The 14,070-nt window shown below is 41.5% G+C and overlaps 1 protein-coding gene across 6 annotated transcripts in view; it reads right to left on the reverse strand.

Annotated features, from left to right (window-relative positions):
- Window positions 1-5,806: 5,806 nt before the first annotated feature.
- The window catches only part of LOC117404298 (plasma membrane calcium-transporting ATPase 3-like), a 65,921-nt gene continuing 57,657 nt past the window's right edge, over window positions 5,807-14,070 (reverse strand). For 2 of the 6 annotated variants that reach the window (XM_034914980.2, XM_059017325.1), the window contains 2 exons: window positions 11,928-12,087; window positions 8,054-8,218 (listed from right to left, as the gene is read on the reverse strand). In XM_034914980.2, the coding sequence (XP_034770871.2) occupies window positions 8,193-8,218; window positions 11,928-12,087 (186 nt within the window). In that variant the 3' untranslated portion in view covers window positions 8,054-8,192. Of the gene's footprint in view, window positions 8,219-11,927; window positions 12,088-12,110; window positions 13,806-14,070 lie in introns of those variants that run through there. The other 4 variants (XM_034914982.2, XM_059017323.1, XM_034914978.2 and 1 more) reach the window with 4 other exon arrangements.

The following is a 14,070-nucleotide window of genomic DNA, read 5'->3' on the forward strand; positions in this document are numbered from 1 at the left end:
GATCAGAGATGCAGCCAAGAGGCCCATGATCACTCTGGATGAACTGCAGAGATCTACAGCTGAGGTGGGAGACTCTGTCCATAGGACAACAATCAGTCGTATACTGCACAAATCTGGCCTTTATGGAAGAGTGGCAAGAAGAAAGCCATTTCTTAAAGATATCCATAAAAAGTGTCGTTTACAGTTTGCCACAAGCCACCTGGGAGACACACCAAACATGTGGAAGAAGGTGCTCTGGTCAGATGAAACCAAAATCGAACTTTTTGGCAACAATGCAAAACGTTATGTTTGGCGTAAAAGCAACACAGCTCATCACCCTGAACACACCATCCCCACTGTCAAACATGGTGGTGGCAGCATCATGGTTTGGGCCTGCTTTTCTTCAGCAGGGACAGGGAAGATGGTTAAAATTGATGGGAAGATGGATGGAGCCAAATACAGGACCATTCTGGAAGAAAACCTGATGGAGTCTGCAAAAGACCTGAGACTGGGACGGAGATTTGTCTTCCAACAAGACAATGATCCAAAACATAAAGCAAAATCTACAATGGAATGGTTCACAAATAAACATATCCAGGTGTTAGAATGGCCAAGTCAAAGTCCAGACCTGAATCCAATCGAGAATCTGTGGAAAGAACTGAAAACTGCTGTTCACAAATGCTCTCCATCCAACCTCACTGAGCTCGAGCTGTTTTGCAAGGAGGAATGGGCAAAAATTTCAGTCTCTCGATGTGCAAAACTGATAGAGACATACCCCAAGCGACTTACAGCTGTAATCGCAGCAAAAGGTGGCGCTACAAAGTATTAACTTAAGGGGGCTGAATAATTTTGCACGCCCAATTTTTCAGTTTTTTATTTGTTAAAAAAGTTTGAAATATCCAATAAATTTCGTTCCACTTCATGATTGTGTCCCACTTGTTGTTGATTCTTCACAAAAAATTACAGTTTCATATCTTTATGTTTGAAGCCTGAAATGTGGCAAAAGGTCGCAAAGTTCAAGGGGGCCGAATACTTTCGCAAGGCACTGTATCCCATACATAATGTCATTGGTGGTCGTCTTCTCTTTCAGGGAACCAGGGTTACGGTAGGTAACCTAACGCTTTCTTTTGTCTTTAATGAGATTGTATTTTTGTTTTGTCCTGCTGGTATTTTGTACGGCCACAATATATATATTCAGTATTTGATCCTGTTAGCTAAACGACTTTGTATTCAAAGTTATTGTTTCCAATTAATAAAGTGCACGGTAATGATACTTTGAAGCAAAATGTTATGGTATTCACTAGAAGAGTGCTTTGGTGAATGGCTTGAATGTGCGCTTAGAATTATAGCTTCCCTAACTCCTAAAATCTATTTGGGTTGTTTGAAGAAATGTCTTTATATATATAGTGCGCTGTCAGTGAGGAGATATTGTCTTTTTTTTTTTGTTGTCTTATACAGTACTGCACGTGTCTGATTTTAGTACTAATCAGACCTCTGTCGTCTGTGGCAGTGTACTATCCTTTGAATACTATTATTATTATTATTATTTATTTCTTAGCAGACGCCCTTATCCAGGGCGACTTACAATTGTTACAAGATATCACATTATACATTATTTCACATTATACAGATATCACATTATTTTTACATACAATTACCCATTTATACAGGTGGGTTTTTACTGGAGCAATCTAGGTAAAGTACCTTGCTCAAGGGTACAACAGCAGTGTCCTCCACTGGGGATTGAACCCACAACCCTCCGGTCAAGAGTCCAGAGCCCTAACCACTACTCCACACTGCTGCCCTACTACTATTTGGAAACTCACACAGGTGCTATCTTTGACACCCAGCAGCCTTTGGCAGTAATTGTGCCCAGGATCTTGTTAGTGTGAGTTAATTTCACTTTACTTATTTTCTTTAGAACACGTATATTAGTTATTTGTGTTTTGATTATCATATTTTATGCCTTGAACTCTTGGTTTGTATATTTTTTGTGTTTCACTGATATTTTGTGTTGTGTTTCTTTTTGGTTTGGTTTCATTTGTGTTTTTATTTAGGATTCCCTGGCGCTCTTGTGGTTACAGGCGTGGTGTTATTGTGGAACTGTAGTACTGTAGTACTGTATTACTACAGTACTACAGTATTATCTCCTTGTGTGACCTTCCCATCTAGTGGACGCGAGCGGTATTGCAATTGTCTAGCAACAGAAATAATTGCACTTTGTCTTAGTTTTGTTAAACTCCTGTTTTAATAAAATCGATTTTTGTATTTGTGTATTTAATACCTGCTTCCTTGGTGTTTATTTGGAAGGACTCGAGTGGGGAACCTAACCTTATACCTCTGGGATTTAACTTTTCTCCAGTAAACTTAATGGTATCATTAATATTCTGATACTGGTACATCGGGGCTCCTCTTGCTCCTGGTAAATCTAAGATGTGGCGTAGTCAAACTTTATTGTCCTTTGGTAATAAGTCGCCCCTGCCACATATGTATATTAATATCTGCATTATATTTGTTGTATTATAGCATATTGTATGTATCACTATGATTTTAATGCTGGTTACAGAAATCAGAATTTGTTGTGCTATTATTAGGCTGTTGATTGTACGGTCGTTTGTTATGCCCTTGTGGTTAAAGATAATATGCTCTTCCCAAACACAGCCTCTTTCCCACCTCCTATACGCTGCCTTTTCTGCCTGTGTACTCTCTGCATGCCTCTTGCTTATCAACTGCTCCATGCTACTTTCTAACCGCTATTTTGTCCAACATTCACTGTGACTTTCTCTCCTATCCCAGTCATCCATTCCTCTCTCTCTTGCTGAATCACTTTAACCCTCAACCTAATCTCTATTCCTCATCCCAGCCTATGCTGCTCCTTCTGTTCTCTCTTTTGGTGTCCTGTGGAACTCCCGTCACCCTGCAACAAGGCTGACTTCACTGCTTCTGCCTCTCGTCTCTCTAGACTATCTAAATCTTACAGAAACATGGATCCACCTCTGAGAACACTGCTGCGCTCTCCTCTCTATCTTGCCGCTCCTCAGGACGAGGTGGGGGAACTGGGTTCCTACTTTCTCCATCCTGGTAGTTTCGATCACCTCTCTGTTCATGCCATCGAACTGCACTCTCGGTGGCATCATTCTTGACGAGCTTGACTTTTCTTCCTCTCTTCTATCACCACCTCATTCCTAACATAATTTTTGGCAATTTAACATTCATCTCAACTGATTCTCTAGGCTTCCACGATTCGTTATCTTTTCAACTTTCCTCCTCGCCCCCAAGTCACAAGGTGGCTGCCAAACCGACCTGATTTTCTCCAGAAACTGCTCTCCTACTGTCAGTCCCTCCCCTTTTGGCTAACTCTTTCGTCTATACCCTCTCGTCCATCCTCTGTGCTCGGGTTGCCTTCCTCCTCCATTCTAATTCTCCTTGACATCTGCTCTGCTTTTACACGGTCGATCATGGGGATTTCAGACTGCTCTGGTTTTTTTCATATCTCTATAACAGTTCCTTTCAGGTTTCCTGGCGTGGCTCTCTTTTTCTTCTCCCCACCCTCTCAAGGATTTCCAAGGAACCCCTCATCTACACCCGCTCGCTAAACACTCTCATCTCCTCTTTTGGCTTGTTCTGTCACCTCTACACTGATTAGTCCAGATCTTCCCATCCTTTGACCCACCTCTCCGAATGCCTCTCGACTACCTCCTTGGATGCATTCTCACCACCTCAAACTCAACCTCTCTCGCTGACATTTACATTCCTTCTGCATCTTCCCCTCCTCTGCCCTGTATATTTTGTATCCCTTGAGTCTATCACTCTCTCCATCCCTTGGTGCTACTCTTGAGCCCTCCATCTCTCTTCCTTGACACGCACTTGCTGCTTCATTCTCAACACCTACTGAATCCGTCCTTTTCTCAATACTTATTCCACTTTTAACTTTCTTCTTGCTGGTGTCCCTGCTTCGGCAATCCGCCCGCCTTCTTCAGCTCATTCAAAATTCTACTGCTCGTCTCTTTCTCCCAACCTCGTTACTCTCATATGCTACCCCTCTACACACCCATCACTGGCTACCTATCTCTGCTTGCAGTCAATTCCAGGCATTTGTTTTGCCTAATGCTCTCTTTACCCCACCGCCCCCAATCTCTGGTGTCTCCCACTTCCCTCCACTCTCCACCTCCCGTGCCCGCTCCGTCTCTTCCCTAGCCCCTCAGATGTGGAACCAGTTACCGGCGAACCTCAGGACTGCTTCCTCTCTGTGTGTCTCTAGCTAAATAACTGCAAGGTTGGGAATGCGATAAATCTGTCTGTGCCAACAATCACAGGTGTGCCAAGTCCCCAATTAGATAATTGGGTGCTAATCTGGGAGTGACCTGTATAGAAAGAAAACATCCTTTGTGTCGGGGAGAGGGAGTAAGGTGAGTGTAATTGTGTTTTTGTAGTGTAAACTTTGTTAATTGAAGTGTAAAACTGCAGCTTTCTATGTCTCTTTTCCTGTCGGTATCCTTCTTGGGCGATGACGCTATCCTGCCGCACTCCCTCGGTGTCTGCGTGTTTCGGCGTGTATCTGAGTTTGTGTGTCTCGTTATTGTTGTTGTGTTGATTTGTGCTGCCGTTTGCTAGAAGCCCTTGAGGTGAGAATATGCTGTTATAATAATATTCATCATTCATTCAACTGCTCGTCTTGTTTTCTCCCAACCTACCCATTCTACACACCCATCACTGACTCCCTATCCTGCTCCATGTCAATTCAAAGACATTTGTTGCCTAGCAATTTCTATACCCTACTGCCCCCTTCTAACTCCATTCCCTCGTGTCTCCCTACATCCTCTCTGCCTTCTCCACTCCTCCTCTACTGACATGCTTTCCCTGCATTCTCCATCCTCCCTCCTCCCGTGACTGCTTTTTCTTCCTAGCATATCTGGTGTTACCGGTATTTGTGCTAAGATTTAGTTACTGTAACTTTCACTGTTTGTATTGTACTGCCAGTTAGCACCTGTAAGTCACCTGGATAAGTCTGCAAAATAAAAAATAATGTTTGCCTAATCTGTTTGTCTGGTGCGTGTGTCTGTCTCTTTCTTTGTATTTATCCATCTGTGTTGTCTTAGATGTTGATAACTTCTGTTGCTTTAAGTTTGAGCCCTCCCTCTCCTAGCCTCCATTTCTTAAGGCTGTCTTATTATTCTATCCCATGAGATATGTGCAATACAGGCTAGAACAGCCAACTTGTCTTTATGAAGGCCAACACAATCTAGTGACTTCCCACTTTGGATCAAAAATTAGGGTTTTTATAGAAATACAATACAGGTTCTGCACTTCATTTCAAATGGATCTGTATGTCTGAATCTGGAAAACGTACATGGAGGGGAGGGGGGAATATTTTCCAATCTGTAAAATGGAAGAAAAAAAAAGTATTTAAGAGTTCTTTACATGCAACTCTTGTGAAGTGAGTTTAGAATCCCCTTCTCACTGCCACACCTGTGTAAAGGTTGGAGCATCCATTCCATCCTCATACCCTAAACTAGGGTATATAGTACCATTCCCTCCTCATACCCTGAACTAGGGTATATAGTAATGTTCCCACTGTGGTCCCTTCCATCTGCCTCATCCCATTGTAGCTACCCTATGTCCCGCGTGATAATACAGAACCATTGTGTGTCTGACGCTATTAAAGATCATTTATATCTGGTGGTCGCATTCTACCAGCCTTATCCCATTGTAACTGTCTATACTAACATTGCCCTTGGTATAATACAAAAACTGCTGTAAGTTATATTTTTCATGTTGTAAGAAAGAAACACAACACAAGACAAGACACTTCTCAAAGTTGTTATTGTAGAATACTTTGATTTTTTTTTTTTTTTTTTTTTTTTACAGACAAAAAGTGTTGATTTCTTCCTAGTAAGTCTTAGAATTCCCCCTTCTAGTTAGCTACGGGTTACAGGTGCTTTCATCGTTCCTATATATAGATACAACTTATTCTTAGTTAACAGGCAGGTAAATTTCATATATTTGATAATCTGAACATCATTTTTTTTTTTATACATTTCTAATATTTGTATTGTTAATACAATTAAATATAATACTCAAGTGGCGCGTTTTCATCGCAACCTCTCGCGAAAAAGAAATGTAAAGCGTTGAACTTTTTTTTTTTTTTTCATTTCTTTACAAAAAGAAAACTGTGTGCGACATTGAAAATGAATATATTCTATGTTTATAAAAAACACGAAAACGATGCACGTGGTGTGTGTAATATACTGCCTGAGGCAATTCTTTATTACTGAGATGCTTCGCTTGTTTACATACATGATACATTTTCTCGTGTGTTTTTTGGTGACGTTATCTACATTTGGATGCACGAAGCTTGGAAATTGTGTTTACAGAGTAGTATTTATATTACTAATTATATATAATAGTACTCTGTAAACACAATGTTCAAGCTTCTTGCATCTGTATAATGTGTGTGTGGGGGGGGGGTCTTTATTTTTTTAAAAACGTTTTCAGACAGAAAAAGACGGAAACCTTTTTGAAAAGCTAAGCAGAAGGCGGCGGCCTTTGAGACATCCTGACTTTGGAAACTCCTCGTCAGTATGTTGTATTTGAAATATTCTATAGGGTGAAACGGCGCTTCTATTAGTATCATATTTTAATACAGAGATACGAGGACAATGGGGAACACAACAGATGTGTGCACAATGAAACAAAGGGGGGTGGGCTGATACTGAAACAGCTGATAGATTTCCTTCTCACTGATTGCTTTCTTTTTGCGAACGTGACCTTCAGTGCTTGTCCACTTCCTAGCAGCTGATCTCAAAACTGTCACTATCTTAATGACGTGTTAAATGTTAAAAAGTAAAACTGAAACTAATCCTGGCACAGAAGCAGAGAGCCCTGGCTTGGCAATACGAATAGTGGCATCGCTTACAGTTTAACAAAAGGTCCTCACCCCCCAACAAACAAATAGCAATGAGGGCTCCATTTGAATCTGGCACTTGAATTGTTTTGTGGCTCGGTTATTAGTCAGTACAGTTCAGAACCAATCACAATGAGATTTGTTTTTTTTGTGACGTACGCAACAAACATAGAGACACGCCAAAATAAATACATTGCATTAAAATTCATAACAGAAATAATAACATAAATAAACGTTCACAAGAAAAATGCTACAACAATAGAGTGATTTACTTTCCCCCCATCATCTTGTTCAGATATCTCACACTCCATATCAAACAAGAACAGAGCGAGAGACCGGTGTTCATACATGTTAAAGTTTTCAACATGTTTCTGTGGACTGGATATACTTTGGCAAAACTTGGCTTATGAAACATGGAGCGGTAACATTTTAAAATTAGCTTTTCGGACCCTGCTCTACAGTGAATTACTGCTAGTGCTTCTACTTGACAATTAGGAATTTGTGGCCATTTAAAAAGAAAAGATACATTCAGGACATATTTAAGCATAATTAACTTTCTATCAAATTCAGATGTCTTTATTATTGGCTTGACCAATCATACAAGGACTGACGGAGATGGCGAGACGAGTGAGATGACCAATGACCGATTTACATGAGACACATTACGCATCACCATACCACTCTTCCCCAACTCGAGCCTTGATTCGATCGTGTTAAGCTGCTCCTCATTAGTCTAGCAATAAGAAACAGAACACGAGTCTGTTAGGTTGCTGAGGCTCTGTTAGTTTGCTGAGTCTCTGTTGTTTGGTGTCTCTTTCTTTGGTGGATGTAGAAATGTCAGTCTTTTCCTTTGCTTGACATTATAGAGACGTTATCGGTTTGGTGGGTGATGTTGAGACACAGTGAGACTTCCTGGGTGATGCAGAGACAAAGGAAGAGCGAGAGACTGCCTGGGTGACGTAGAGACACGTGAGAGAGTCTGTTGTGTTCTGGATGTTATAGTGAAGTCTCCACACTATGCAGGGGGCTAGCAGGGCTGGAAACCCTGGTGTGTGTCGTGGGGGTAAGATAGACACCGCTGTCGATGGCGTTGTTGTTCTTGTTCGGGGAGGAGGGGGTGAGGGATGGCAGGGGGGGGTGGTGGTACTGGTGCTTGACTGACAGCTCCGACTCCTCCTCTAGGTCCGTGTCGTCGATCAGGGGGATGTTGTGGATGAAATCGTTCAGGAGGAACTCCTGGGGGAGCGACATGAAGTTATGGATGGAGTTCCGTGTGTCCGGCTTCTTCTCAACACCCTCGTGCACCGAGCTACGGAACGCTCTCACCACCCGGATCTGGGAGAGGGGAGAGGGGAAGGAGCGATGGAATGGAGAGAGTGTGTAGAGGGTTGGAAAAAAGGGAGGTGAGAGGTAGGGTTAGGGTTAAAAAGGGAGGAGAGAGAGTGTGAGTTTTTAGCACACTGGTTAGTTTCTTGTGTTCCCAGCCAACACGTATCAACAGGACTCAGGAGAGCTGCAGTAACAAAGCACTGGAGAGAACTGGAGCAACGCCCAACGAGGTCTATAAACTTGTCACGTGAAGAGGACACAGTGAGGCTGACAGATTCTATGAAGGCGTGAGCCTCACAATGCTCAACTTTACTTTATTAATCATTGTATTTTCTCTATTTGTATCCAGAATCAATCAGTTTTGAAGGCAGCGTTAAAGAAAAAAAAAAAACTGACGGATATTCACAAAGTGACAGGATTCACAGTGTACTCGCAAGTGAGGCGTTTGGATTTCAAATTCAAATTAAATTTAATATCATGCACTTTTTCTTAAGAGCTTCATGAGGACAATAGACTTTGTATCGCAAAACATCAAGCAAACTAATTCTGATTCGCAGTCAAATCTAAATTTGCAAAATAAACCAAGGTATTGCAGCTTTATCCTTGAGGTTTTTTAAAGAAAAAAAAAATGAGTAAAACAAAAACAACATTATGACTGATATCTGTTCACAAGACACACACAGACAGACAACACAATTCAATGATTAACCAAAAACACAAACAATAGGTATGTATAATGAAAGAGAGGGCATATATATATACTGCATAAAGTGACTGAAAGCAGAGAGCGGGAGGAGAGAGAAAAAGATAGAGAAAGATCTATCGTCGTTCCAAGCGTTGCATCGGCATGCCAAAATAATGAAAGATTTAAAAAAATGACATTCATGGAAAGATAATTATTGTGGCATAGAAGCTTCAAAGCACACCGGCTTATTAGATGGGACATGTGTTGACCAAAAAAATGAAATAATTGTTCTTCTAATGGAACTACCAGAGTGGGTATATTTGCAGAACTTGTCAATGTCAATGTTTTTTCCAGGTGGATTGAACTGCAGGCCCACTCATGCAATTTCATTTTCAGATGCATCTGTTTAGTTTTCAAGTGAGCGTCATGTTTAATATCTGTCTCATAATGCTGAACAGCATACTGAATACTGAGGTTATTTAAAGATGGCACTTATTAACTGTTTCGTTTAACCTAAAAGAAAATCACTTTTGAAAAATAAAATGGTTTTAAGAATTCCACATGCGTTTGAAAGAGGATGGAGAAAGCGTGAGAGAAGAGTTTTTTGCTAACTTCTCATTTTGCCATGTGTACATGCTGTAAAGAAAAGGCATTCCTTCACGCTGCTGTTTCACAAGCAAAAAAAGAAAACGAGAGACAGAAGGAATAACCAAGTGCTTCTTCCACATTTGTTTTTCCACTCAGCTCTCCAAAGAAAGCATTGTGCGTTTCAAAGTTTTGTACTTTTTAAAATGTAACTGTTGTAAACATTCGAGTATATTGCCCATTTCTTTGGTGAGGTGGGGTGGGGTGGGGAGGGGGAGGGGAGAGGGGAGAGGGGAGAGGGGGGGGGGGGGTGCCAAATTGCTTCAGCCTCCTTCCATGCCTTTTTTAATAGCTTGATGGAAAAACGAAACAAAACCTTTTTTATATAAATGACACAGAAGTAAGCAAGAGAGAAAGTGGGATAGAGGGGGTAACTGAAGAGAGAGCTGTGATGATGGGAAAAAGAAAGCATGTTAGGACATATGGGGGGGGTGCCCCCCGCCTACAGGGAGAGGGGTCCTGGGCTATGAGGCTGTGAGAAAGTCGGGAACATCACATTAGTTTGAAATATGTGGTATGGAAGCATCACTGATATCCATTACTACCAAACAGCTTCAAATGGCATGCTCTTCATTCGAAGCTTTCAATTTTTCCCAGTGCCAATTCCTGACCGAGCCAGCCTGATGACAAGTGTGTTAATCAATGCAAGCTCAACAGAGCAGACAGGTGTGTTAATCAATGCAAGCTCAAAAGAGCAAGGAAAGATGACAATGGAAGAAAGTGCCAAACGATGTAGAATATATATATATGAATATAAGACTAGAAAATAAATTGTAATATAATTAGAATAAAAACAAATGCAATAATAATAATAATAATAATAATAAGTAATATTATTATTATTATGAAAAATACTTAAATACAACTAACATAAATCATAAATAAAAATAATGATTATTATAATTATAACAATAAGGATTCCGTTTTACGAAGTAAAATATACAAAATGAAAAATAAATACAGACGTCAAGTTTAAATTCAGCAGATTTGGGTTTTAGTGGGTGGTTATTAAAGAGCCCTCCCCTCAAAGAGTCTTCCCTCCCACCGCCTCCCTAACACAGTAACATTCCTCAACAAAGTGAAAACTCTCATTGCTAAACAGTGTGAAATTGCTTATCTGCATGACTCAGTTTCTTTGCACAGTAAAAAACACCTCTGACACTGAGAACCTCCTAGAAAAGAGTGAAGAAAGGACGAGAGAAAACAATACAACTGAAAGAGAAATAAAAGATTATGAACTCTGCTGTGACGGAAACCCACGTGGTTAACTCCCCCACACTGCCCCCTCCTGGTTAGTCTGTGCAGGTGGGTCCTGGAGGGAGAAAGGCAGCAATGAACACAGATCAGTACAGCAGGACATAGAGACCTCGCTGACTCCCCACACAGGGCTTTATACTCGAAGGTTTACACTGCCAGGGAGAGCGCACCATTCCATCAACACTTTCTTTGTTTTGCTTGTTGTTTTTAAACAAAACGACCAACTGAACGAAATAAATCAACTGGACAGCCGTGTCCTCCTCTGTCTGCCTGCCGACCTGGCTGTCACCTCTCGTACTGTCCATTAAATTAAATCTTAATGTGCATTCTGTTGGATTCAGAACTCCAGAGCAACAAAAAGGGATATCTTCATCGACCATCGATATGTATCAATATGTAATATGTATCATTCTAAACCCAATGAATGTGATATTAACCGTGTTTCAACTTTGTAATACAATTTCCTTCCAATGCTGATTCCAAATCAATACTCCTCAATACGTTGTAAACCGAACTCTGTTCTAACAGGACCCGTTATAAGTGGAGTGCACCGTATACTATGTACTGTATTCTACATACTATATGTAACTGTCATATAATGTATCCTATATAATGTACCCTGTATACTGTATCCTATATGCTCTATACCAGTGGTTCAGTCCAACTGAGCTCTCACTTACTAGACCCTTAATTGAACTGATAATTTGCTTAATTAGACCTTTTAAATTGTTTTCAGCTCTTAACAGTTGCATATTTCAACATCTGAACTTGAATTCTGCAACTGTTTAACAGCTGAATCCAACACAACGAAGAGCCGAGTGAGCTGAGAGGAGCGGAGCAGACAGAGAGCAGACGACTGGCCTTCCTCATCGAACACAAGAGGAAGCAGAGCAGGAGATCAGAGAGCTCGGAAACAAAACACTGAAAACTACACTCTGAAAAAAAAAAAAAACAAGAAACCAAACCAACGGGAAGAGAGAAAAAAGAAGGAAGAAAAATATGAGGTAAGAGGAAAAAACTAAAGAATGGAGAACATAAAAAATAAAGAAAAGAACCAATTAGAAAGAAAGCCAGAGCAGCGAAAGCGCTGCTGGGTGTTGCAGTAACAAGCAAAGCGAATGAACTCACTCCCAGCGGCCGGCGTGCCCGTGGCATTGCCCGCAGACACAACTACGTGAGTGGGGGTAGAAATATTGGTTACTTCATGGAGCTGACTGAGGACGGAGGAGCGGCGCCTCACAGCACCCTGGAAAGAACCGCTCCGCTTGAACGTGCTCACTACCTCCATCTGCAGGGGGAAGAGAGAACAGCACACACCCAGGGGGAGGGGGGGAGGAGGGGAGACACACACACACACACAAGAAAGGGGAGGGGAGGGGGAGACCAGACAGAGACAAACCTTGATAATTAAAAACAACAATCCTCACGGGCTCCACCTTCATTGACACTGCCTCCCTGTTCAACACCAACTGTTTGCTTTCGCAACCACTGGGGGGAGGGAGCTGCAGCTTCTGAAAAGATGCCTAAATAAAGCAACACCGATAGGCTTCCTCGTGTCACTTCAGAGACCTGGAGTCTTTTCAGAAGCAGTTTTACTGGAAAAGTAGAAAGCCTGGTAAGTAATAATAGTGGCACGAGCAACATCACCACTGCCCCCCTTTACAGGAGAGCTAACCATGGGCATTTCGATATGCGAATGCCCCTCACTATTAGGGCCCCCGTTCTGTTCCTTGCTGATGTTTTATAGTTCAGTGTGTGGTGTGCAGGTCCCGATGGAGGGATCCTTGGCCAACGCTCTGAGCCAATCAGAAAGCAGCTTTGAGACACACCATACTGGCGATCCCTGAGGAAGAACGATATGCCATCCAGAGGCTGGTGGCTTGGCTGGTGCTTACTGTACATCCTCACACAGCCATCACAACTTATTTAAGCCTCTCCATACAACTGCAGCAGCACACTGTGTGATTGCAGTGCGATACAGAGTGTGTTGGGATCTGAACTTAATCTAGAACAGGCTGTCAGGGATGGATCCTCCATTTGAGAGGGGGCACTGACACTCCACAGTAAATACCAGACCTGATATGCGAGCACTTTTGGTTATTTTTTATGACCTAGTAACTAAGGAGTGAGATGATGGTTGTATTTTCTGAATAATTATCTTTAAGGAATGTGATGGTTTATTTAATTCAAACCTGTCGTGATCAAACTGATTATGTTTTTATGCTTTAGATATTAAATCTTTTTTTTCTTAGTTGTGGGACTGTAGTCCTGGCACTCAACAGAAATACATATCCCAGAACTAGTTAACGAAAGGTCACGTTTACGTGACAAATCAGTTGCAGTTGCTAGTTTTGCAACATGTTTTCATTGTCAGCTTACAGCCTCAGTGGAATAGTCCCTTCAATCAGCTTTGTCATTGATTTACTCAATTGTAAATACCTGCCGACAAATAAGGCAATTACCAGTAGTATCAATACACTCCTCTAGTAATACTGAAACAATTACTAAGCACTTCCATTTAATTATTATTTATTTAGCAGACGCCTTTATCCAAGGCGACTTACAGAGACTAGGGTGTGTGAACTATGCATCAGCTGCAGAGTCACTTACAACAACGACGTCTCACCCGAAAGATGGAGCACAAGGAGGTTAAGTGACTTGCTCAGGGTCACACAATGAGTCAGTGGCTGAGGTGGGATTTGAACCGGGGACTTCCTGGTTACAAGCCCTTTTCTTTAACCACTGGACCACACAGACATTCTAAATATATTACTTAGTAATTACAATGAAACTGACATCCTGTAACTAAACACGCATTGACGTACCAGTTGTTGCAGACAACTGCTGGCGCCATTGTGGCTCAGACACGGACTGGTCTTGTGTGTAAACTATAAGAAGGTTAGAGCCAATATGGCCATCACAGGGAACCATTTTCCACAGCGTCTCTAGGAAATTCTCTCTTTTGTTTTTCTGCTCAGGAGAAACTTTAGTCCTTTTTTTCCCCTACTGTTTAGAAAAAGAAAACCATTAAATGACAGACAACAGGATTTGGCAAAAGGATGAGAAGTGAACTGCTGGCTCAGTGTGTAAAGAACTGCTGGTGATAACGTGAGGAGAGAGGACCCATTAATCAGTTAAATCAAACCCAAAGAAACCAAGTAAGACACACAGCAGAGGACCTGCACAGTTCCACCACTGTCTGAAAAGGCAGATTGCTTTAGAAATATTAAAATTGTTTAATCACGTTTTGACATCCAATTCCCTATCTCTT

The sequence above is a fragment of the Acipenser ruthenus genome, chromosome 56 (assembly GCF_902713425.1).
Source record: "Acipenser ruthenus chromosome 56, fAciRut3.2 maternal haplotype, whole genome shotgun sequence".
Taxonomy (NCBI): domain Eukaryota; kingdom Metazoa; phylum Chordata; class Actinopteri; order Acipenseriformes; family Acipenseridae; genus Acipenser; species Acipenser ruthenus.